Here is a 25,667-nt window from a genome sequence, read left to right on the forward strand (position 1 = left end):
GTACCTGAACCTTGAACAATTTTATTTTAATTTGCCCTTAGAAATTCTTGAGTATTTGCCCGGAATAAATTGACTATTAACATCAAGACTCATATTTCCCCCTTTGACTTGGTGAAAATTAGTTTAATTTATATAAATCGCTTTAAGGGGAGCTTAAGTTTTACATGTACTTATATTGCCATCGTAAACTAAGCATTCTTGATATATTTAGTTTTGCAACACATTTTTTTTTGCACTCGGACTAATTGAAAATCAGGTATTCATTTATTTTTCAGAGCGCTTTGAATAAAATCTTGCAACTGGGCGAGGGAAATAAAATTTAAAGTTCGAGGGTCCTTTTGGAAGGAAGCCCTTGAATTTTTGGCCGTGTGATGGGGGGAGTTTATTGCTGTGCTCGCCGCTTCTTAGTGCTGCCTTGGTTTGGTCTTAAAAGCGAAAAGCCATTTGTATTCATTTGAAATTAATTTAGCATTCATTCAAGGCAACGGAAGCGGGCTCAGTCCGCTTTCACCCCCTTTCACCCCGGCACCTCTGACAGTCAACTCTACACCCAGATCTCAATCCCCCCTCCCCTCCTTTTTGGCCCCGCCTCTGGGACAGCCCCCCATTCGCAGTGAGCAATAAATGGCGTCGGCGAGCTAAGCAATGGATAAATACGTGTACGTGGCATACATTTCACTGGCGACGACGTCTCGTGGGCCATGCCCACTTTCGCTTATCGATAAGCAGTTGCAGACAGAGCTTTAGAGGGAGAGCTTACCCCCCTCCTCGCCGCACTTTCTCCCCCCCTTTTCCCCCACTCTGTGGAAAGGAACCCCATCTCCTGTGGAGCTGGCAATTGAAACTACCACAATGCACAGGCAACGACAAGGCCTGTGCTCCACTAATTTTAACAAATTAATTGGCAACAATAAATTCCGTGGCGAAAAGGTGAACAGATAGGATCTCAGCGGGCGGTCGACATGGGCGTGGAGCACGGAACTCGGAGGGGGTGGATAGATTGCTCCACTAATTTGATTTCTTGAATGGGCCGGCAAGCGTTAAGTATCGCCACGGAGTCGATATATTCCGGATAGCCAGATACCCAGTAGGCGGGGAGTTTGACCCCGCGGACAGGCGAAACAAATTAACGATTTTATTTCAGGATGTACATTAAAAGTTTAGAGCAACTTTGTTGCGATAATTACCTGCTCAGTCAGTTATAATTAAGAAGGGAAGCTTTTGGGTTTGATTTTTTCATTTAGTTGTTTTTCAGATGAACAGAATAGATAAAATGCTAAGGAAATAAAATGATAAAGAATTTGAATTTCCATTCCAATTGGAAAAAAATGTTGTATTTTTTTTGAGAAACCTTAAGACAAAACAATTTTCATGTATTTCAAAAGGTTGAAGGGTTATTTTTATTTATTCCTCCTTTTTGTTTTAATTTATTTGGGGCATTTAAAATAATCTTCACATTACAACGCCTCAAATAAAATGAGATAATATTAAATACCCAAAGCGTTACATTTTCTCTGTGTTTTGTTGACCTGATTGCGTGCCAACTTAATTATGGAATTTGTAAGCTGGCTAAATGCTAAGCGGGGTTCCGCCTTTATTCTGGTCAACTCGTTGTATTCCCACTTCAATTGTTTGCAAATGGAATTCTATAATCAAATGACAACTCACACTCACACTGGTACATAGACATGCACACACTTCTGCCAACACACATGCACATTTGGGAGGGAGAAAACAACTTTAATCATTTGTAATGGCCGCTAGGTGGCGTGTCAATTACAGGACCATTGTCTGTCAATTTTCTGTTGCAATGGCTCGCTTTGTCCCCCATCTCGCTATCTCTTTCGCTGCCGCAGTACCTGTCCCTGTCTGTCTGGGTGATGCTGTCCCTTTCTCGACGCCAGGCTCATTTGCATTGCGATGTTTTGAGGCCTACAGGGCATTCCACAGTCAAGCACACTCGACTTTATCGGCTTCCTACCGGGTGGGCATTTTATTTATGAGCTCGTAAGGCATGCGTTGAAAAGCCCGTTCCGAGTATTCTGCCAGTGGGTGGGGTAAAGCAGGGGAGGTGGAGGTGGGGTTGGTTGGTTTTTGTATGTGTGGGTGGTGTACTTGGGCGGCTACGCTTTCGACGGCCACATTTGCGGGCCATAACACGCAACATTTGACATGGCCGGCGCAACAACGAGGTACAGGTGTCGGTCGTACTCCTTAACACCCATCAACCACCCAAAAAAAGTACCCCCCACCCCCCCAACCCACCAACCCCTTCCATCCTCAATCAGAACCCGAACTGGAACCCCAACTCAAACCCCAGCCCATTGAAGGCCCCACAAATCTCTCTCGAGTGCGACGCATGGACATAAACCGAAATTGGCCTATAACTGTCTGTTCAATTGTTTCTGCGCGGCTGGGGGTTCGATGGCGATGGAGAAAAAAGGGATCCACATCCACATGACCGCCTATACCTATGACTATGCCTATACCAATATACCGTTATACCTATATATTGCGGTAAAAATCACATTTTCATGGAACGGCGTAAATCATTCATGTGCGAGCAGGAGGAAAAAGTTACGCGGGGGAGAGCTGGAATGAAAAAAAGCGAAAAAAGGTATTGGGCCTGTGCCCCGAAATGTAGACTATATTAATATGCCAAAACGAAGGCGTCTCTACTACGAATATTCATTTGTACGTGACTATGGAGCATATTAGGTTCGTCTGGCCACGATTTGCACTCGGATTTTGTTTCGTTGCTCGGATACTCGGATTCTCGATTCTCGAATGTCGGGTGTCGCGGGTCGTGTGTCTCGCATTGAGGCAGGTTGTGCTAATAACCCAGATAGTGAGGCGAAAGCCAGAGAGCCATGTCCTCCGTTGATGGAGAGCCAGGCGATCCGACTTGGCGGTTGGCTACGGGGAAAAACCAAGGAATAAACGAGTCGAGCTGAGAAAAATAATAAGAAGAAAAAAAAACAAGCGAAAACCCTTGCCTTAAAAATAAAACTGCTCATTAGGCATGCAAAGAAAGCGGCAACAAATGGATGGCAAATTAATATTTGATATGCTCTGTCGTTCAAGGAAATCCTCTCTCAGCCTCGCAGGTCCTTTTCTGCTTCGGCGCAGGATAAACAGAGGAGAGAGAGAGAGAGAGAGAGAGGGAATCCTTTTTCGGAGTTCCCCCGTTTTTTCGGAGTCGTTGTGCGAGTCCTGTAGCCTCAACAAGATAGACACGGAATCAGTTCCAGCACGCGAATCCTGCCGCAAGGATGCCCGTGCACGCTGCTCCGCCGCCGCCGTCGGAGTTTCACTCAGTCGATCAGGGAAGAGCAAGTGTGGAGGAAAAGGGAAAGTGCCACTGCCACCGCTGCTGCCACCACATCGCATCGCATCGCATCGCATTGTGCCACATTTGAAAATGAAAACAGACGAACGAATGAAGTGAATGGAAGGCGAAGGCACCAGCCAAAAGCCGTTTAATAACTAAATCCCACGGAGCCATCGCTGGTCACGTTTACGTTCCGTTCCGAGACGGATACACAAAATGCCCCGCCTCTCCGCGTCGCCCCCTCTGCACTTGTGTGTGTTCGTTGTCGTCGTCGTCGCTGTTTCGGTGTGTCGGTGTTAGTATTGGTGTGAGTGCGGTGTGCATACCTATAGGGCTAAAAGGCTGACTGGTTCACAGGCTCACTGGCTGGCTCACTGGCTGACTGGCTGGCTGACTGGCTGGCTGGCACCTAATGTGGCCAACATTCACATACACACATCGTCGAATATATTAATACAAAGCCCGTCGTCCTCGCCTCGCTGTCATCGTGTGCGTGTCCGCATCCGTATCCGCGTTTGTTGTGCGAGTGTGTGTATGTGTGTGGGTCCTTGGTGTCCCCCTTCTGTCCATTTCCGCCGAACGGAAATATTTTCAAAATTCGCGCTTCTAAGCCACACACGCACAGACCCAAAAATAAAATAGGGCCAACTTAAAAGGGGGCCAACTTAACAATTGTCGAACGGATTGATTGGTGGAACGGAGTGATTGGTGAATTGTGTCTACCGTGTACTGTGTGTGTGTGTGTTGCGTGTGGCATTGTGCCTGGTCGGAATGCCTGGTCATTGTGCAACTGTTGAATGAGCAATGCGAGACCTGCTGCCTAATTATTGCGCATTGCGCAATCGAATGTCAAAGCCGAGACCAAACGTTACGCAGTAAACGTAAAGCAAAAGTAAAGCCCTGCCACAAGGATTGGCCGTCAAAAGGCCTCAGCAAAGGACTCAGCAGGATTCCCGGAGCGGGGGAGAGGATGACGTTGGTGTCATTTGGAAGTCATTGCCGAGACCCGTAAGTGAAGGAATTTAATTTAATGCGGCCAGAAGGACTAGCGGGAAAAACAAACAATAAATTGGGTCCTGTGGTCGCCCTTTTGTCCGCCCCTTCCGTTTGACAGGTTTTCCATGAGGGGGCAAAAAAGTTGGGGAAAAGAACAACAGAATAATGTTGTTCGCTGGCCGGATAAAAAAACTTTTGTTTAATTTCCAAGGAGAGCAAAAGAGGGGGAAAGCAATGGGGGTTTTGGGGGAACTCGGCTAGGCGATAATTCCGCTGTAATAGCTGCGAAAAAATGAAGCGAGCCAACCTTTTTTTTCGGTTTTTTATTTATTTGTTGCCTTTTCCAAGAATCGAGAACCGAGAAGCGAGAACCGAGAACCAGGAACCTGGCAACCAAAAAGCCGTCGGCTGAAAGGCCAAAAGTGACCAAAACAAATGGGCGGCGAGCGGAGAGACCGAAAACCGGAGTGCTGACCCTTGGAGTCACGCAGCTAATTGGACTGACAACAAATGTATATTTTTGAGTAATGACCGGGATTATGAAAGACCGTTCTAGGACCACCGAACCCCTCCCCCTTTCCCCCTTTCCCCCTTTCTTTTCTTCTTGGCCAGCGACTGACTGATTACTCAGTTGGAGTCATAAATAATGAGAGGAACACCCGAGGAGCAGACGAGGCAGCCATGGCTGCAGACTGACAAATTTACCAAGGAAGGAAGGCAGGGAAGGAAGGAGGCAGGAAGACCGAAAGCAATATCGAGTTTATCCAGATAAAACTATATAGTTGACAAGGTCGTTTAGCCAGGAGCTCAGCTTGTGAAACTTTTTAATTTCATCCTTGACGAAGTTTTCGACTTTTGCCTTAGTTTACCATTCAGCGGGAATCCCCCCTTGCTTTTGGCGTCCTCCGTAATGGTTCTAGCCACATTGCTATGGAATATGCTTATAGCCTGATCCTCCTTTCTCCCCCTTTTGCCATTTAACTTCACCCCTTGGGTCATGCAACTGCATTTGCTGCTGTGGCAAATTCGAAACGCATTTTGCTGCCTGGCAACCAAAGTTGCAACCAAGACCAAAAGTTGGGGCCACATCCGGCATTAACCTCATTAACCCGACATTCAGACGAATTCCCATGAGTCCCCCGTTGGCGATTCCATTTGCGTCTGGATATTGGGAGAAATTTCCTCTTGTTCTGTTAATTGGAATTGCGGTGCAGTGAGCTCAATAAATATGAACACATAAGTCGACGTAAATCAATAAATAATGTTCAATCGCCGGAATCTGGAGGAGATCCGGAAAATAATAATAATGTGAGCAATTGGTTCGAGCTTGGGGAATAATTTGTCTATAATATACATTCTTGGCTCTCGGAAAACGCAGCTGGCTGTTTGGCTAACAAGTCGATTGCTGACCTAGTTATTAAACTAATTTCATTCGATAATTTACCCAGTGCGCTACAATACTAATTCAATTAGAGAGCCAGATAATGGCTTAATTTTTTTTTGAATAATCTAACCAATTTGAGCTTTCGGTTTTATTGAAAATTACGTCGAGTAATTGGATTGGCTAGTTTTGTGAAAAAGATCCAAGATAATATTTTCAATAAATAAGAGCGAAAAATGCCGACTTTCCAACATTTTGTTTATGAATTTAATTAGGTACTATTTTATTTTTATATTTTCCCAACTAAAAGTCAAAGAAAACCATTTTATTTGAAATTAAAAGGCTGTTTTTATGGTTTTATTGGCGTATTTATGAAGCTTTATCGTTATTATTCAATCTTTTGGCGATTCTAAGAGCAATGAAACGCACTGTATTAAACAATTGCCGGATGGCCAGGCAATTTCCCCATTTGAGGCGGAGGGAAGCATATTGGCTTGGCCCACTCCACGCAGGACACTGGCCATCATATCCTGCACATATTTCTGGGCCCCATCATTTGCCCGGCAAATTACTTTCCCATTCCCTCAGCTCGTTTTTCCCAGCTTTCCCAGTGGCGAGCGTCCTCCCTTTGCCGTTGGTCCTATAAAAAGCGCTGGTAATAATATTTCCTCCTTTGCAGATTATTAAACCTTAAACCGTAAACGGAGCAAATCCAACAGCCGGCAGGAGCGGAGGACTCCCGGCCCTCCTCCTCGTCCTCGACTCCTCCTCATCATCATCTGAGTAGAAGCAGCAGCAGTCCGAGTGGAGAGCATAAACCATGTGGACGACCGACTGCCCCAAAGCCTTAAAAGCGATTTGCCTGGTGCCGCTGTGGCTGGTTCTGCTCCTCGGTGAGTTTAATACCAATCGTTAATAGCCCTTCTTGTTGCAGTGAAAAAAGCCATGAATTCCATGAAGGGGGAGCGAAAAAAAAGAGGAATGCTGGGCATCTTCAAGTTTAAAGTACTTACCAGGGTGTAGTAATTAATCAATTGATATTAAATTTGTTAAATCTATGTTGAAAAAAATTACAAAGTTTCTTATCTGAGAAATTATTAAAAAGCCTGAAAAACTTACTTAAAAAATGTTATGAAAAAATTCAGTAAAGAATAAATGGTTCACCAAAATATGCACCAAGAGAAAATCCAAAAAAATGACAAGAATTATCATTATAGCCACGGGTTTAAAACCCATTTGTTTTTTATAACCTTTTTACAAACATTTAAGTCAGTTTTTATCGGAACTTTCCATAAAAAGTAATCCCCCACCAGTAAAAAGTTGTATTAATTTAAGATTAAAATGTTAAAAAACATTTTCAATTTAAAATCCAGCCTGCATTAAGTATTCTTCAAATTTGTCCATATTGTCCAGCAATCGTTGTCCATATCAATACGAATTAACATATTGACATTGATGACAAAAACAGATCTGATAATTTAAATTGATAAAAGAACAAATTCGATTGCAGCAAGCTCGCATAAATCGCTCGCAAGTGATTTAAGGCCAAGGGAAATTCGGCTGGCAATGACTTTATTTATTTGTTAAATGAAAAATGAAGGATTTACGCAGGCAGAAAGTACATAATTGATGGCCAATTTAAGTGATATTTTGGCCCCGTTGCTGTGGCCGAGCTGTGCTGTGTTTGCATGTATTAATGCGGTTGCATCTCCACTGTTTGCTTACAGATTGCGGCATGGTCGGCGGCGAGGTGCCACCGCATTACTGGGAGACCCCGTACTCGCAGCCGTACTTCGACAATTCCTCGAGGCGCGAGGTCACCGCAACCGTGGGCCAGGCGGCCCTGCTCCACTGCCGCGTCCGGAATCTGGGCGATCGAGCGGTAAGTGCTGGGGTCAGGACACCACAAGACTGGGCACGGCTGGGCAGGACACTCGGGGGAAAGGAAAGGAAGGGAAGGGAAGGGGGAGCCGAGCAATTAATGTTACCATGCCCGAGGGACCTCGACATTATATTCGCATAAGGCATAAGGCAAAACAAACGACCTGCGGCGGTCGTGTGGCAGATTTGTAGATTACTTTTAAAAGATTACGCCATAAAGTTGGTGGTTGGGCCCCCATTTGACTCCCTCTTTCCCTCCCCCTTATCCCGTTATGTGTCTGTGGGTTGAATGCGCTCCAACACCCAATAGCAGTTTGTGTTTGGCTTGCTCTGGTTTGCACATTTGTAACACGGCTTCGCTTCCGCTTCGGGCGATTTGTTAGCAATGCAACAACACGGACCTATGTGCCCCACCTTCCTGATGCCCCCCACTAACCCCCAACCCCCGACCCCCAACCCCTGACCTCTGAGCCTTAATACTCCCCTTTCGCCCTCCCCTGAATCTTTTGTCCCAAGCAAGCGCTCTGTGGCTGTGCAATTATGCGGTGTAATAAATTTCACGTTGTCCGTGTCTTCGCCCCTTCGCTTTCCCCGGGAAAACCCCGCCCGCCATCCACACGATTTTCCAGGAAAGGACAACGATGTCAGTGGCGCCCGAAACTTTCAGCAAGTCGGTTGAATTGAGTAATTAACGCCCGGCTGGAGGAGAAGCGCAGCCCGATTCCATTCGGAATTGTGTCCCTCTAATCCTTGGGCCCAGGCATTGTCTTCCGTTATATGCGCCTAATTGGCGGTGTCTCCAGCACGTTGCATTCAACATTCAGCATTCAACGTTCAACGTTCTACATTCCCACATGCCACATTTCACATCCCGCATGCTGCAAACTATTCCCTGATTCCGGGATCCATTCTCCAGTCACTCAAGCTCAAAGTTCTCGTTCAAGTTTCGTGCTAATTGATTGTCGCAATATGTGCACGACATGAAAATTTGCCTCTTAATGGAAATTTTTGCATTTCGTTGAATACTTCGAGGGGGGCAGACTCAAAGGAAAAACCGAAGGAAAAGTAAACGAAGCTTAATCGCTTTCGGGGAATGTAGTTCAAGTGGGGGAAACTAGTTTAGTGGGTAGTTGGTTTTTTTCCTTCTCGATGGGTTCTCTTTTAATAGGAAAATTTCCAAGGGAGCAAGCCATTTTCTGATTTAATTTGAAAATTCATTTCTCTTCAATTGTTTGGTTTCTTGTGATTGCTCTGTTACTTTGTCCTTAATGTTTCGAATTAAATTATCACTCATATTAAGAGATTTTTCTCCACTTACTGAGTACATATTAATCAAAAATGTTTCCAATAGATTAGTTTGCTACACTTTTTATTTAATTTTTTGGTTTGTATCAACCAATTATTAAATGTAATTTTTTGCACATAAATCAATCATTGTCTATTACGACCAATATAAAAAGCATACTTCAAATGTAATAAAATAATATTGGTAATTGTCTGGCTTCCTTTTTTTGCTTTTTTGCTGAAAATGTATCAACATCAGTCGGTTTTATGAATAGCTAAGTATATATTTATTTTCTGCAGTCACTCTGGAAAATTATTAATTTAACCTCCTTTTTTTGCCTTAATCAACCAATGCACATTATGAGCAGGATAAAAACTCTATTTGAAAAATGAAATTTTATTACGAATGTGTTAATTGTTGGGTTCCCTTTTGTGTGGCTTTTCATGAGCCAATCCAATAATGACGGTGTTAACCGGAGACTCGCCTTGAACTTTTTCGCACTGGGGAAATGCAATTAATTTTAATTGAATATTGGAAATTAGCGAACGGTTAATGAATGTATTTTCGTTTAAATATAAATCAAGCGGGTTCTTTATGAGCACTAATCCATAATTAATTGGACCCAAACAAACGAGCAAATTAAGCACTGCACAAAGCGAATGCTTTACTACGTTTTCTCCCTCTTGGCAGAGAAATCCTCGTACACGAAATCCCGAATGTATATAAAACTATTCCGAGTTGAGCCCCACTAAGTAACCCAATTGCAGCCATAAATTAGAGTCCAGACAAAAGCCGAAACAGGCAATTAATGAATTTCTAGTTGCCACGCCCCCATTACCGCCCACAAAATGGCAAAACTTTGCGGCAACCATTTAAAGTTGCCCAATTTGCCAAGCATCCTTCAGGTGGAGCAATTCTGGCAAGGAAGCGAAAGGAGCACAAAGACCAAGTGCCAGGAATCCTTTTAAGCCCCAACACACTTTTGTTGCTCAACAGAAATCCAGCTAATTATAAGAACATATAAAAGAGCATTTCAGTTATTATTTTGGGGATTAGCCATGCAAAACTATTTGATCGTACGCCTCACTGAATATTAAGTGGAAAGTTTTTATTTCATCGCCTAAACTTTTTGGCAAATATAAATTCTTTCCTAGGAGAGACGTCAAATGTTCTTTGCTTCAATAAGTCAAAACAAGTTGAATTCTATTGGCATCAACTTAAATTAAAATGTTCAAACATTCTTTTTGTGCACATGCATAGGCAGCTTGTTTTTGTTTTTCCTTTATAAATATTTAATTATATCTAATGACAGATTAGCTTTGATTATCTCAATTTGGTTTGAATTTAAGTGCAAATTATACACTCCTTTCGTGCAAAGTTCACTTTGCATCATAATATATAATGTATGTGTGCACGATATAGAAACATTTTCATAATATTTATAGTGAGCCACTCCCCTTTAAAGCACGGAATAATTTTTCATCTAAAGCTTTGACAGCTGCATGCAGTTTTTCATGCCGGAAAAGCGGCCCAAAACTGCCTTTTATTAAATTTGTATTCTCGTTTTAAAGAATATGTAGGTCAACTTTTTCTTTGCGCCAAGTGGTTACGAAAGTTAGATTGAATAAAATTTTACTTTACAAAAAACCAACGCAATTTCACAGTCAAAAAATGTTGAGGCCAAATAATTGAAAATTGTTGAAAAGGGAAGCAGTTAACTTTGACTCGCAGTCAAATGTAGTCCAACCTCAAAGACAAAAATGTTTTCCATAAAAATATTTGTTATGTTCAGTTTATAAAAAAAACATTGTTTAAGGCAGTTGACAAGAACTTTAGAGCTGATTTATGAGAATATGAAAACCAAATAGAGAAGCCATAAAAAGGAAATTAATTTTTACATATAAATCATATTTTTAAGGAAAACAAATGTTTCCGTATATTTGTAAAAGTTTTAAGTGGTAAAATAAGTATAATACGAGGGAACTAAAATAATTTATTATTAGTCTTATAACTTAATAATTTCTTTCATTTCATTATTTTTAAAGGCCTTAATAAGAAACATAATAAGTTGCTGCTTTCTATTTTTTTTGGTATAGATTAAATTTCTTGGGTATAAGTATGTAAATATTGCTTTTAAATTCAGTATTCTATACGTTGTCTTTTATATTTATTTCTGTTGCATAATAGCTTCTGTTGGCGAGTGGGCTCCCTTTGCTGTAATTCCCGCAGAATTATGTCTTAATATTGTGTGGGCTTAATGTGTGGGTGTTGTAACGACCTTTTCCTGCTCCGCCAGGTGTCGTGGATAAGGAAGCGCGACCTGCACATCCTGACGGTGGGCATCCTGACCTACACGAACGACCAGCGCTTCCAGTCGCTCCATTCCGAGGGCTCCGATGAGTGGACGCTGCGCATCTCGTCGCCGCAGCCGAGGGATTCGGGCACCTACGAGTGCCAAGTGTCCACGGAGCCGAAGATCAGCCAGGGCTTCCGCCTCAACGTGGTGGGTGAGTATCCCAAAAACAAAAACCAAAAAAAGATGAAAGGAAGGAAGGATGGAAGGAAGGTGGAAAAAAGGGGAGGGCTGTCAGCTGGACATTAAGTGGGCGGAGTGCTAATTAATGGCCTGCCCCGTGTGGCTTTTTTATTACCTTTTCGCCATTTTGTAGTGTCGCGGGCCAAGATCCTCGGGAACGCGGAGCTCTTCATCAAGAGCGGCAGCGACATCAATCTCACCTGCCTGGCGATGCAGTCGCCGGTGCCGCCATCGTTCATCTACTGGTACAAGGGCAAGCGGGTCATGAATTACTTGCAACGCGGCGGCATCAACGTCATCACGGAGCGTTCCACGCGCACCAGCAAGCTGCTCATCGCGAAGGCCACGCCCGCCGATTCGGGCAACTACACGTGCTCCCCCAGCAGTTCAGGTGGGTTTCCCCAACCTCAACCCTCCTTTTCCCTTCCCCTCCCCCTCTGGAATACTCGGAAAATTTGATTGCCAAAGAGGAGATTGCCAAACTAAATGATTAAAAAGTCCTGCTTCACAAGTAGTTTTACTCCCCTTTCTGCGCAAAGATTAATTTATAATTTAAGAAAACTTTGCGAAAGTCTTAAGAAGTTCTTCAATTTTTAATTTGAACACATTCCCAGAATCCGTCTAAAAATAGCAGGAATCTCTTTTGAACTTCTGAGCCATTCGGAAGTGATATTAAAACTTGAGTGATTGTGATTGTTCATTAGGCAGAGTTTTCTTTGGTGGGCGAACAAAGCTATTGATACCTTTCAAAAATAACTCGCTGCCTCTTGTGCGTCAGCAATGCTAATGGGTGCTGTCGACCAATCCCCGATTTAGCCATCACATATAGCTATTAACCTTTAGAGTGCTTATTTCCGTGTAAACTTTGTCAGCTATTTAAACATTGTGATAATTACATACGAGTACCTCGGGGCGTTAAAAGTAGCGTAGGCGTTAAATTGTTGGTTCGATGCCTAAAAATAAAGTGAGGGGTACCTAGATTTGTTTAAGCAAAGTAAACAACTAAATACCAAAGAACTTGTGGTTAATTCGAGCTTATAATTAAATGTATTTAATACTTCAGAGCTTAGAGTCTGTTTAAAAGAAGCTTAAAATGTAATTTATAATTTATCAAGACCTAATGAAAGTTTAGAAATAATTGTAATTTATTCAGGAGCAGATTGCGCACGCTTCGTACGTTAAATTTTAAATTGTTTGGCCTAAAACCCATCGGGCGACGCAAAATATGTTGCCATTTTTCAATATAAATTCCCCAGTTGCGTGGGTTCAGCGTATCGAATTTTGCGAGTGCGCCACGGGCGATTAATGGGACTTTTGCGACCCGCGGCACTTCCACATTGCCACATTCATTTCCCGCTTACCACCGCTTCCACCTCTTCCACCGCTCGTTGCAGATTCCGCCTCGGTGGTGGTGCACGTCATCAACGGCGAGCATCCGGCCGCCATGCAGCACGGCAACAGCAGCGCCAGCTGCCTGCGCCTCCTTCCAGTGCCTTTCGTCCTTGCCACCCGGCTGTCGATGGCGGTGGCGGCTCTCGCCTGGAACAGCAACTTCAACTGCAACTTCAACCTGAACGGCAACTGGAACTGGAGTCCCGACTGGCGCTGGCACTGGAATGTCAACCGGAACTGGAGCTGGAAGTGGGGCAACCTGCTCGCCAGTCTAATTGGACTGTGGACCTGGAGCTGATGCGGCTGAAGGATCCAAGTCAATCCAAAAATAAACAACCAAAAACGCTGAGCGAAAGGTCCCGGCCAAGTTGGGACTGCATAAAATGGATGGCTCCTCCCCAGGTGCATTTAATGGAAGCGGAGGAGGAGCGTCTTACGAACTAGTGTACATATACAGTGTGTCCTTTAACGAGTATTATCTATAAGACATCCCCGAGAGCAGGCAGGCAGTATTACCAAGGAACTTTTAATCAACCAACCAAAAACACACACAGTCAACAGGAAGTGTCCAGGCAACAAGCACTATATCCACTACCCATTAAAATTAACAAACCAAAAATAAGGAAGGCTAAAATAACAACAGCAGCAGCTGTTTGTCATTCACCCAAAAAACTTAGCTGTGTTGTCATTGTATTTCATTTGAAATTCATTTGGTTCCACACACAAGGTTATAATCATCATCACAAACCGGCCAAAAGTCAGCAATTATTGAAGGAAACCTTCGGGTTTTACAGTATCATTTGGGCTCACTGAAGCAGAAATGTCCGATTGTATATAAGATACACAAACATCTACATTATTTAGGCCTTCGATTGTTTATTTATTTATACCGGAAAATCATACAACCTGCACGAGGAAACGTTGAGAGATCGGGGGAAAAGGTAACCCCGGCTATATATAGATGGTTATTCAGTGTATATGGATAAGTTTTTATCTGGTTGTCAGCCGCGAAATTGTTCTACGTAGTCCATCATCTAGTTACTGTGTAAAATATTCATACTTGATAATTGTACATTTAGAGGTCGGTTTTAAGCGGTCTTGATAAGACTTTTAAGCAGTAAGCTGGAATGGATCCGATCTCGGTTCCCCAAAAAAAAAAAGGAAAACGAGAAAAGAAAATATATAGTAAATGAAATTACAGAAATTATTAAACTAAACGAAAACGATAAATGAAGCTAACCTAAGCAGAGTCAAGTATGTTTTTCTGTTTAAACAAAGCAAAAATAAACGAACAATGTTTCTCCATAATAAATGAAAATATGGTTATGGTTAAAAAAAAAAACAAACTAAAAGCAGCGAGAGCAGCGAATGTTTTCTCATTTTAATATGGGGTTCATGTGGCAGCTTAACGCGCCACATAATGGGGCACGGATATTAAGGGGGCAAAGGGGGGATATGAAAGTTTTTATCCTATTATGGCAGCATTTAATTAACGTCCGATTTGGTGGCCCGTACGCGTAGCCGAATCGCTTCGATCATCTTCATTATGCATACGCAACGTTGGCCCGCAAATCCGACAGCTACTGGCCACATTCGGTGGCAGCCACAATCCATGGCATCCACCAAGGCCTCCGCCGCAGCCGATGTGCCCCCGAAAATGAAAGACTAATTAAGCGGCTTATTTGCGCGTATTAATAGACCGACTTGTGGTCAGCTCAGCATGTGTTATATATACTATATACGATACGATATGTTATGTTATGTGTTGTTATGGTTGTTCCAACAAAAAGTGGAGTTTCCAACTAGCAACTAGCTGCGGAGTGGCTAAACCAACATGTATTTATATTTCGATTTAAAAATAGCAAAAAAGCTACCCCCACGCAAACAGAGACACCAGCTATACACACATTGAAATGGACTTATAACACTGTACCGTGGCTTACGTGACGGGGATTTGGCTGGAGTGGCAGAGGTGGGTATGGGGATCCACAAAAAAAAAGGGTGCAAAAGTCAAAGGAAAATAAATGGTTTTTCAGCTTTTATTTACTCGAGAGCAGAGACTTTCGCCCAGAAATGGGAAAAAGGGAATGCAGCCAAGGATGATGCGGCAGTGGAATCAATGTAAAGGTCACAATTTATTCAATTGCCTTTTGCCAGGATATTTTTATGGCGTGTTCATGTGCCTGGACACCCGCTCCACTTGGCCAGCAGCAGCAGAAGAAGACCAGAAGAGCCAGACCTAATCCCAAATCACAACGGAATTACAAACTGGTAATGGTTATGTGGCGGAAGAAGAGGAAGCAGCAGCATGAAGAAGGTTTCTGGGAGCCGAGACCTTTGGCCCCCAAACTCCCGGCACATAATGGCCAATTGATAGCCAAAAGGCATTAACACGCCAAAGAAATTCCCCAGGCTAAAACAGAGATGTTGCCAAAAAAGCCAGCAAATTTCCAGCTAGCACATACACATAGTCACTAACACACACACACATACGGTTGGCCCAAAGGAACGAGACAGTAACAACAACAACAACAACTCAAACAACAAGAGAAGAGACGGGAAAATATTAAGTTCAAATGTAGCAGAAATCCAAAATACGTGCCATGACATAGAAAACAGCATTGCCAAAAAGGGAGAGGGGATTGCTAGGGGGGAGGGGATGGTCGGAGGAGGAGACAGGGGGGGAGGGAATATGGGACAACGTAACCAATCCCTGGGCCACGCCCCCTTTGGAGCCACCTCCCCTAAATGAAACTAACTCCCCTGTTTAGGTGCGGCGTGCGTGCGTGAAGCTAAAATCACGTCCCATTCGATGCGTTGCCTTCGCCACGAGAATTTATTGGGGAAGGGTCGAAGAATTCATACATCGATATTTTCAGTACCCACCTGATGTATTATAAGTGTATAAATGCGGGTACATCGGCAAAAAAAAACAGCATGTTATAAATTCAGGAATTGATATATTTACGAGAGCCACAACTCTGGTCGGATCAATTCTGATAAGAACGATGTGTCCTTCCTTTTTTGTTCGTACATCAGAGTTGTAGAAATTTAAACATTAATTTAAATTCAACTTTTCCAATATTTTGAAGGAAAAATAAAATGCTCAGGTACAGGTTGAATTCATTTGAGGATGACTAGCTACAAAAGTGTTGACAGTAGATAATCTCAATCACATTAATCACATTAAAATTCCCATCTCATTCGTATTTACTTTGGTTGTCCTTGACGGTGTCCCTTCCTTCCTGATGACCAGTGGTGCAATGGATTCCACCTCAATCTCTGGAAAAACCAAAACCACAAACGCCACAGCCTCTGCAGCTGTCAACACCAATAATGTTTCTTCTTAATTGGGAGAGATATCTACTTACCTCTATGATGAATACATTTAAGCAACTTCGAATAACAACCACATTTCGTTTTGTTCGTCATTCTAAAAATAAGTGTGAAAGAAGGCCATGGATTGATTAAGAGCTTTTAATCTACGGATATCAAATAAATAAATTAAGGCCTTTTCCGACTTCGTGTGTTAATTACAGATACGCTTTACCAAACATGTTCCATTTGTAATTTAATCATTTGCCATTCAATCAGGCTTAGACATACTAAATCAGCACTTTGTCAGTCACTAAAATAAATTTCAATTAAACTTTTTAAGAATAGCCGATTAAGTTCATTTCTAATTGAGTGTCTCACTTGTATTACTTATTTTCTCTGTGTAAAAGAATGGCTAGTGAAAAATTCAATATGAATTGGTGGCACCGAGTGGGGGGACATCGACAAATGGCCACCCGTCTCGTAAGCGGATGAAAATGACTTACGCATTGAGACCGGAGCAACTTACCTGGCCAGAACTGGTGGACTCTTAAAAGCGTTAAATATTTTACGATATGTGCAACTTGACTCTGCCTCTCAACTGGCTTCCTTTCACCCACTTCCCGCTTTCCCTCATCTCCACACTTTCCGCACTTTCCCCACTTTCCACTTACGCCCACTTTAGACCCCTTTTCCTTCGCTTCGGCTGCTCTTGGCTCAAAAACGTACGAGTGGCGTAGTTAATGGCTCAGAAGCGTACGAACGAATGAAGTGCAACAACAACTGGGCCAACAACAACAACAACAGCAATAACAAAAACAACAAGAACTATAGGAGGAACTAGGAGAAAAATAGCAAATAAATTTATGAAATTTTCATCAACATTTCTGACAACAACAAACAAAATTCAAGACGCAGCGGGCGGTGGGCGAAGAAAAAACATTTGTAAAATGGTATATAGCATGGAAATTGTTTAAATGCATGGAAAGTGCTCAAGTGCGATAGGAAGCTGGAGTACGTAGAGGAAAACCACAGACGCACCGGAAAAAATAGAGTGCTCTCAATAAGACAGGCAGTCAGAGCTGTCAATTTTGGTCACAACACTATCGTTTCGTGAAAATATTAAAATAAATTGTTTACTCTGAGATCCATTTATTAAACATGTTTTTGTGGTTAACCTAATTGAATTTAATGCCTTGAGGCTAAAAGTTTTTATTAAATCATCAGATAAAAAGCTTTACCATTTTTATTTCTTTTTGCATTAAAATTAAACAAACTGCTTCAGATTGCACACTCTAACAACCCGTGTAATCGACTACAAATATTCTAAAATTGAACAATATACCTTAAGCATATCTAAATAATCGTTATCCGTATAAAGCCCTTATTGGCAATAAAAAATCATCAAATTAAATCACGTTTTTTGCCGTGCCGGGTAAGTTGGGGAAATCAAAGAAGAAAAACCAGCCAGGCACGCCATGGCAAATGGAAAACGCAACAACAACAACGACACTGGCTAATGAAATCTCTCAAGTGCATGGAAATTGCTAATCGGATGTGTGTGTGCGTGCGAGCGAGAGGGATGAATGGAGGGGATGGTGCGAAAGAGACCGAAGTGTCGGAAATGATATTTGAAGGGGGAAAAAAGGGAAGGGAAGGGGAAAATGGAACTGAAATTCAAGTGAAATTACTGTAGCCAATTGCATGGAAACTACGCACAGGATGCACTGAAAAGTTCGGAAAGTTGCAACAGTAGTTAGCAAGGGATTAAGCGAATCAAAAACAATCAGATAATCCCAAGCCCAATTCACAACCCGGATTCCTTCCCCCAGAGAAATTACAAATGAATTAAGCAGAAAACTTTTGGGGATAATTTCTCAATTTCAAGCCCCCATACTCGAACTTCTTCGAATTGCGTCTTCGACTCGGATGATTTATGATCCGAAATCCGCATTTGCATAGATACATTTATCTATACTCGCAGGTAAACAAAAGGACGATGCCAACAAGCCCCCATCTTTTGGGCCATCCGATTGTTTGTTTAGCTTGAAAATGGGCGGATATGGGGGTTTTAACGGTAATGTTAACGTTACCGGTATTCGGTATTTGGTATTTGGTATTGGGTATTGGGTATTAGGTATTCGGTATCGATATCTGTATCGGCATAATCCCCCCGGCTTTCCATATTGTTTCTGACAGCAGATCAATCGAGTGTAAAATGTTTCAGCTGCCGCATTCGGTTTATCGGGTATCTCCATTATATTTAGCCGATAATTGGCCCACAAGCGGGTGGGCGCACCCCGCATTGCCGCTCCCCAAGATCCAAGGATAACTTTATAAAGTGCTGGAGCACAAGGTGAGATTGCGTTAGGAGCTGTCAATGAATGGACCGAAGTCAAGACAAAGGAACCACAAAATTGCTGAGAGTTTTCAAAGCAAAACAATGGCACCACTGGCAACGGCAAAAGGGGGGTTTTTCAAGGGGATTCGAGTGGGGTGAGGGGGAGGGGGAGGGGTAAGGGGGTCAATTTCGACCAGCATAGCAAAGCAGCCACTTGTGGAAAAGGGGCGGTTGTCCTGAGGGGGCGGGCCATGCAGGTGGTAAGGCAAGCAATGTCAGTTTGTCCCTACAATTGGCCCAAAGCATTCTATTGTGAGAAGCAGACCCCCCCTTTCCCCTTTCCCCATTTTCCCCCTCGGGCTGCTTCATTCCCTGTTCTGGCTGCTTTTCCTGCTCATGTTACCCGCTAGCCGCATCCTTTTCCCACACTTCAACACAGAGAGTAAATAATAAATATTTTTACTGCAAATTCAGAGTCAGAATAAATTAGTTTTCCAAATTTGATGTTTATGTACTTAACACATGTACATGTTAAAACGATTCAACTGCTGTTTGGGATAACCTTTATATGGTTGAGCTATTTTTTTAATAAGACAGAAACTAATTTGTAGGAATTCATAAAAATCTAATTATTAATTAATTAACTTTAAAATATATGGAGCTTAAAAGCTTAAAAATGTAAATACATTTATTAGTATTTGTTTTAGCGTGTAACTCTGAGAGGTATTTATAAATATATTGAATTTGATAGGTTTACATTTCTAAATATTATCTTAACTAAATATGGTATTTTGAGAAAAGCGTAAGAAAGTAAATATTCGTAATTTTCGTTAAGACTTGTTTTTATCTTTCTGGGAACTTCAATACTAAATTGTGTGTGAACATTTTTAATAAACTCTTCTTTTCTTTGTATTTTTTCACTGAGTCTGTAGACAATCATTAAGTGACAAACTTTTTGTGAAAGTGCAGAGATAGAGAATGCGAGAGACTTTTCAGCTTGAAACGATAAACAGACTGACAATGGCAGCTGGAGAAGCTCCTTCAGCTTACCAAATGCCATAGAAAATACTCGATGCTGCATGCCGAAAAATCGTCGTTTATTCTTTGGCCCCAAGTCAAGACCCCCTATTTTCCGACTCTACGAGCATTCGAAACCCCTTTTTGGCCAGTGGAGCTCCGCTTTTTTTGGCATCTCGCTCTACTTCATTTTGGGGGTAGCACGTTTTTATGACTTAATGCTAACAAAACGCATCCACGTGCCAAAATAATCGCCGGACTCGTTCTGTTGACTCGACTCATTGTGCTACGGTTTTAGCCCAATTTTGTTGCCAATACGTTTTAGCCATGTTTGTACAAAACGCAAACGGATTTGCCAATGTTTATGCCATGGATTATTGCGGCATGCGTAAGCCGGTCTACGTGTATTGGCCATCCCGAACCCCGAGCCCCGAATATCCAAACCCAAAAGCCAAAACCCGGCAGCATCCCGCCGATTTTCCGGTTTGTGTGTGCGGGAAATCCGTGTGGCCAGAAAAGTGGCCAAGAACATAAAGCCCCAGCCGATGACTATGGCCAGGTGCCCGATAATAATAATAATAATAGGCAAACGCACAACGCACAACGCCATCGCCATCGCCATCGGCAGCAGTAGCGGTAGCGGCTAAAAAGCCATCAAGAAATTTATGGGCCAAAACTGTGAGGGTCTTTAAAATGTGGCCCATTTCGACGGATGGTAGATGGTAGATTTGATGCCGCTTTTTGAAGGGTGCTCCTTTTTCGCAGCATCCTTTCGTGCTCCTTAACATCCTGCAGCTGCCAATTAGCGAGCTATGTCAAATTGTCTTTCAGCCAGAAAAAGCAAGAGAGAGAGAGAGAGAGAGATATAGAAAAAGAGAAGGAGCAAGGAAGCGTAGTTATAATACGACATTACAATAAAAAGTGCGCTTGTAAGCTGACATGCAACATTGCTGCAATTTTCAGGAACTAGTGCCACTGCTGCACAAGATGACGACTGCGATGACGAATGGATGGGAAAAGCAAGTAAAACCCGGCGGGAAAATAGAGCGAACACTGAGGACTGAAGCACTGTGAACACTGGGAAAACTCAACAAGAGATTGAGTGGAATGCTGGAAATAACGAAGGTTGCCGCTTAAAGCTTTGACAGCTGCCGTTGCTGCCACTGCGTGGCGTCTCCAGAGCAATTGAATTTTTGTAGCAAAAGGGGGAGGGGAGGGAGGGGGGGCTTTAACCCCCCGTAATGCCGACGCAAACAGGATTAGATGCCATGCCAACTGATTGCCCATCGGAGGACCATCAGGATTTGGTTAATTATTCAAGAGTTGCAGGCAGCATCCAGCTGCCAGTTGCAAGTTGCAAGTTGCAAGTAGGAAGTGCGTGCAATGCCGAATTCCGGCTGAATATGCAGGAGCACGTGGCGCAATCAAGGCAAGACAATAGGAGACTCGCTGCCCCAGTCGATTAATTCAACAGCTTCCTACACACTTCTTGGCAAGAAATTCCTGGCCTAAAGGCGAAAGTTCTTTCTATCTCGAAAACGAGGAGAATCTTGTGAAAACTGTGCTTGGCACTTCTTTCTTATTCCGAATTGAGAATTCCCATTGCAAATTGCTGGTAAATATGAAAACATACCATAAATATGCAGTTTCAATGTTTTTAGATATCCTTTAAATATTCTATACACGTTTCGCAATTTATGCATTTGCTAGGTAGAATATTTTGCGAATATATTCTTGCTACTTCGGCAGCAGTTTTAAGCACAGTTGAACGAACATTCTGAAAATAAATTGGGGACTGTTATGTGCACCCATTTTGGCGTAAAGGATACAGTCATTTAATTATCCGCACCCTCCGGCAATCCTCCGTACATCCGAAACACATGTCCAAAACAAAAATGTTGGCGCCCAAAAACCCTCGTGTGAGTAACAACACAAACACACGGAATAGACACTAAAATCCCCGGAACAAAAAACAATATACAAAAATAAAAAAATATATCGAAAACAAACGAAATGGAGGCCAGGAATCTAGTTATGCAAAAGCTATGATATCAGCAGAATTTTCCATGTACACAAGATTTACTGTATCCAATCAAATTCGCACACTTTGTAAAAAATCATTGGCATTTGTATATTATATATATAGTATGTATATATATAAATGTACAATCAATATTTACGGCATAAATTTCATGTAAATGTTTGCAGTTTAAATGTTTATTTTTATGTACGCCACTTAATTTGTAAATTGAATCATCGTCGCTTAAGATTAATTAAGAACATTTAACACGATGATTGCCATGCTGGAAACTAAATGAAAACCTTGAAAATCCTGTAAAAATTGATTGAAAAGCCAGCCTTTTTGGGATGATTCAATGCTGAGTTGGCAAAAGAAAAGGTTCCGCTAATATTTTTCGGTAGCCATAACTCCGGCTCTTGATGCTCCTTTAACGACGTCATCTGGCAGTTCTGTCAGTCATAAACCAAAGTCCATTTCCCGGTTCCATTTCAATAAACGAAGAAATCAAAAAGCACTATATTCGTGCCAAAACTCCAGCTAGCAGTTCGCTCTATGGCATTTCGACTTCAGTTCGACTTAGGTTCGTTTTTAGCCCACAAAGTACATAGTTCATTTCCTGATGAGCGTGTAAAAAGCCGAATATTACCTGCGGGCTTCTCTTTGTGGATGCGTGTGTGTCTGGTGTGTGTGTTGGTGTGTGTTTGGGGGGCATTATCACAGTTATTCCATTAGAGAGTGTGTTTCTGGGTGGTCGGACTGAGCTTAACTAAGCTCACAAATGGGCCATGTGGAGCTGGGGAGCTGTGGGTGTTAAGAGTTGGTGGGTGTCGTCGTTAATGGGTTAACTGGCAGTCTGAATCGCTTCATTTCATTCGACACATAAGGCACTTTTTGCCCCCCCTCCAGTGCATCAGAATGCCAAGGGGGAGGGGAAATAGGGGGGTAAGGATGTGGAAGCTAGTTATAGGGCACAGAGTGTCCTGGATAGTTTCTAATGGGTGGGTGTGTGCTGGGAGGAGTGGCTGCCTTTTGGTAAATGGCCTGCCGTATGCTCATTTGTATTGGCTACAAATACAATTTGATAGTCCTGCTGCTTCTGCTTCTGCTGCTGTTGCTGTTGCTGTTGCTCTTTCTGCCTCTTCTTCTTCTTGTGATAGTCGGGCATGTCCTGCAGGCGAAGGATACACAGCCACACACACAGAAAAAATCCCAAGCGTTTTGTACCTGTGGGTCATGCAGCTGGAAAATCAACCAGCAATGAAATTGCTCGGCTCAAAGAGGTGGAAGCAATCAAAAGTTCAATTTGAGACATCTTAAGAATGCAGTCTTTAGAAAACTATTTATTGAAGTTTCATTTAGTTTGTTTGATCAAAGGTAAGCAACTTTAGAAACACTACAACCGCCCTAAGTCTTCTTTGGCAAAGTAATAATGTGATAATTAATTTTCCAAGCTGAAGTCTTCATTGTTATCGCTGCATATTATAATAATTATACCCTTTTCCCTCGAAATGGTAAAACTAGTTTACCTATACTTATAGTTCAGCTTACTTTGATTGTGTGTAATTATTATAAATGGCACATTTACGTGTACAAATGTGTTTTACAAGTACTTCTGATTAGACTTGTTCGGTTTGATTGAGGACTTGTAAAAGCCTGACATTATGTGAATGTTGATTGAAGACATGTATTGGTTTATCAGAAAATAATCAAACATAATATGTTTACCCACCTTTTTTCCAACAAAACAATATTTAGCTTTAATCAAAATTTGTATGATGTAAATGACTCAGTTTATGATGAATTTTGAGAAAATATCTAACAGGAAAATCCGGTTATAAAAAGTATACTTCCGTGTTGTCAATTTTTTGTTGTTCTCCTTCCATTTTCTACGCCGTTCCTTTAAAATATGATCATTGGCATCAGGTAAAAGGCAATGATTTGGAGTTTTCGCAAAGCACTTTATGTAACAAATCGCTGGCTATAAATATCTATCGAATTCAATTGTGTGCCGGCATTTTTTCTTACTGTGCCAACCCACACACACACACACACACTCATGCACACACGCACGCACCTAGGAAGTGTACGTGTTCATGCCAGCAAGCTGAAAGCAGTTAACCAAGGCGGTAACCGGAGGGCAAAAAGGGGGTAAAGAAAGGGAGAAGAAGGGGGAAGAGAAGAGGAAGAAGGGAAGGAGAAAGGGAATGGGCGGTCCACACAAATTGCGCAGCACCGACGAATCTCCACTGCTGGCTGGCTGGCTGGCTGGTTGGTTGGTTGGTACACCTAGGCGAATGCGTTATAATAATAAGTATACGTATGCACATAACGATGGCCAAAAGAAGAAGAAGAGCAAGACAACACCGAAACAGAAGCAGAAGGAAACGAAGGTATAGAAGAAGAAGGAGAAGAAGGGAAGGAAGAGAAAGAAGGTACAGGACAGGACAGGACCAGAAATGAGGAACACAAGGGTTGCGGGGCAAGATAAAAAGTTGAAAATAAATTTTTATTGTTATGGGGCACACACACCCAGACACACACACACCCAGACACACACACACACCCAGATTACACACACACACAACAAACACACGGACGTCTCGAATGTCCTTGTATCTGTTTGCGTGTTTGCGACACTCATTTTCTGCAGATGTCTTTTATGTGCGGCTCTGTGTGCGTGTTGCTAGGTCCTGCCAGCCCCAGGATCCCCCAACCCTCTCCCCCCTTTTCATTTACCCCCCTTTCCCTTTGCCTTCCTCGATGGCTCGGAAAATCCAATGAGAACATGTGTACTTAACATAAATCGCTCACTCATTGAAAACAGTTGCATAAATACCAAGCCAAAGGGGTGAGGTGATGGAAAAGGGGGTGTAAAAGGGGCGGGGAGGGGGATGGGGGGAGGGGGTAGTTTGGTGAACCCCAGAAGAAAACCAGCAACAGAGAAACTGAAACCGAATCAGCAACCGAATCAGCTGAAGTTGCAACTGCAATGCAAAACATTTATCGATTGCCACACTGCGAAACTATCTATGCATAGTTTTTCCCTACAGCCCTGATCCTCCATTCCCCAACCGCCCTTTTTTCTCCCCTCCTCCCCCTTCTCACCCACATTTTCCATTATCCATTTCTCACCTCCCAGGGCCGCCCACTTTTTGCCGGAACTCGCACTCGTTCAGCCGCCCCACGTGTGCAGAAAGTTTTGCCAACAGTTTTAATTTCCCATAATTACACAATTACAAAGCGCAAAGTTTTCAGCACACGCCACGCCCCCCGCGCCCTCAGGCTACCATCCGACCCCCCGCCCCCGCTTCCCTTCCGCCTCCCCGCGGCCACGCCCCCATACAATGCCAACTGCGCGTCATGGAAATGAGCAGTCAAAAAAAAAAAAAAAAGAGGCGGAGAGGGAAATGAAAAAAAAGAATAAGGCAAGCGGAAAACTAAAAAACAGGAGGAAGTGGATGGCGGATTTATTCCGATGCAAAATCGAAGCCTTAATGCCCTGAAAACGGTCGGGGATTAATCGTTTGTCCGGCAATTAAGCAAGTTAATCTTTTGCGAGATTGAGTTCCCCGAACCCCGAGCATGAATCAGCGAAAGAGTTACCATTAACCCCCCAACGGTATTTTACTTAATTAAGTAATCTTATCGTGATTTTTAAATAGGTCAAGCAATGGACTGCGGACCCATTGATTTTAAGCTAGGGTTGTTTATATCCTTTTAGGGGTTTCACTTGTCAAAAAAAGGCATGAAATATTATACGGTTCAGTTCGTTGAAGCCTTGATTTGCATAACAATTTTGCTTACATAAATCTTGAAGCAATACAATTGAACTACGATTTATACCATACCAATTTATTGTCATTAATATTTTAGCAATAGAATTTAATAAATCTGCCAAAGCTAATTTATAGTCCTATGGTAAGTTGAACATGCAATTAGTGTTTGCTGAGTTGCTCAAATAATTTCATTGTTAAACATTGAATAAAAAAAAAATATTTTATAAAACTAGTTATGATATTGTTAAGAAATCTTGAGAAATAAATAAATGAATTGCATCTTGAATAATTGAACCCAGATACTTCTCGTAAATCTTGTTACTTGGTACGCATAACTGTCTGATCTGATTAATGTTCTTTATTGTCTTTATCTGACATATCCATAATCGTTCGATC

At 42.4% G+C, this 25,667-nt stretch overlaps 1 protein-coding gene across 1 annotated transcript; it reads left to right on the top strand.

Moving 5' to 3' along the window:
- Window positions 1-3,259: 3,259 nt before the first annotated feature.
- Window positions 3,260-14,108, top strand: LOC108102077 (hemicentin-1). Its single transcript, XM_017206720.2, has 6 exons — window positions 3,260-4,339; window positions 6,388-6,601; window positions 7,436-7,590; window positions 11,171-11,381; window positions 11,544-11,801; window positions 12,805-14,108. Exons 2-6 carry the CDS (start codon window positions 6,529-6,531, stop codon window positions 13,098-13,100), a joined length of 993 nt encoding a protein of 330 aa, XP_017062209.1. The 5' UTR covers window positions 3,260-4,339; window positions 6,388-6,528; the 3' UTR covers window positions 13,101-14,108.
- Window positions 14,109-25,667: the final 11,559 nt, after the last annotated feature.

The sequence above is a fragment of the Drosophila ficusphila genome, unplaced genomic scaffold, assembly GCF_018152265.1.
Source record: "Drosophila ficusphila isolate 14025-0441.05 unplaced genomic scaffold, ASM1815226v1 contig_791, whole genome shotgun sequence".
In the NCBI taxonomy this organism is placed as follows: Eukaryota; Metazoa; Arthropoda; class Insecta; order Diptera; family Drosophilidae; genus Drosophila; species Drosophila ficusphila.

What these genes read in the sequence shown, in the direction of transcription:
- LOC108102077 (XM_017206720.2), top strand. Translation starts at nt 6,529, where the DNA reads ATGTGGACGACCGACTGCCCCAAAGCCTTAAAAGCGATTTGCCTGGTG. An exon ending in GGAATCTGGGCGATCGAGCG is followed by an intron (nt 7,591 to 11,170) that starts GTAAGTGCTGGG and finishes CTGCTCCGCCAG; the next exon opens with GTGTCGTGGATAAGGAAGCG. An exon ending in GTGCTCCCCCAGCAGTTCAG is followed by an intron (nt 11,802 to 12,804) that starts GTGGGTTTCCCC and finishes CGCTCGTTGCAG; the next exon opens with ATTCCGCCTCGGTGGTGGTG.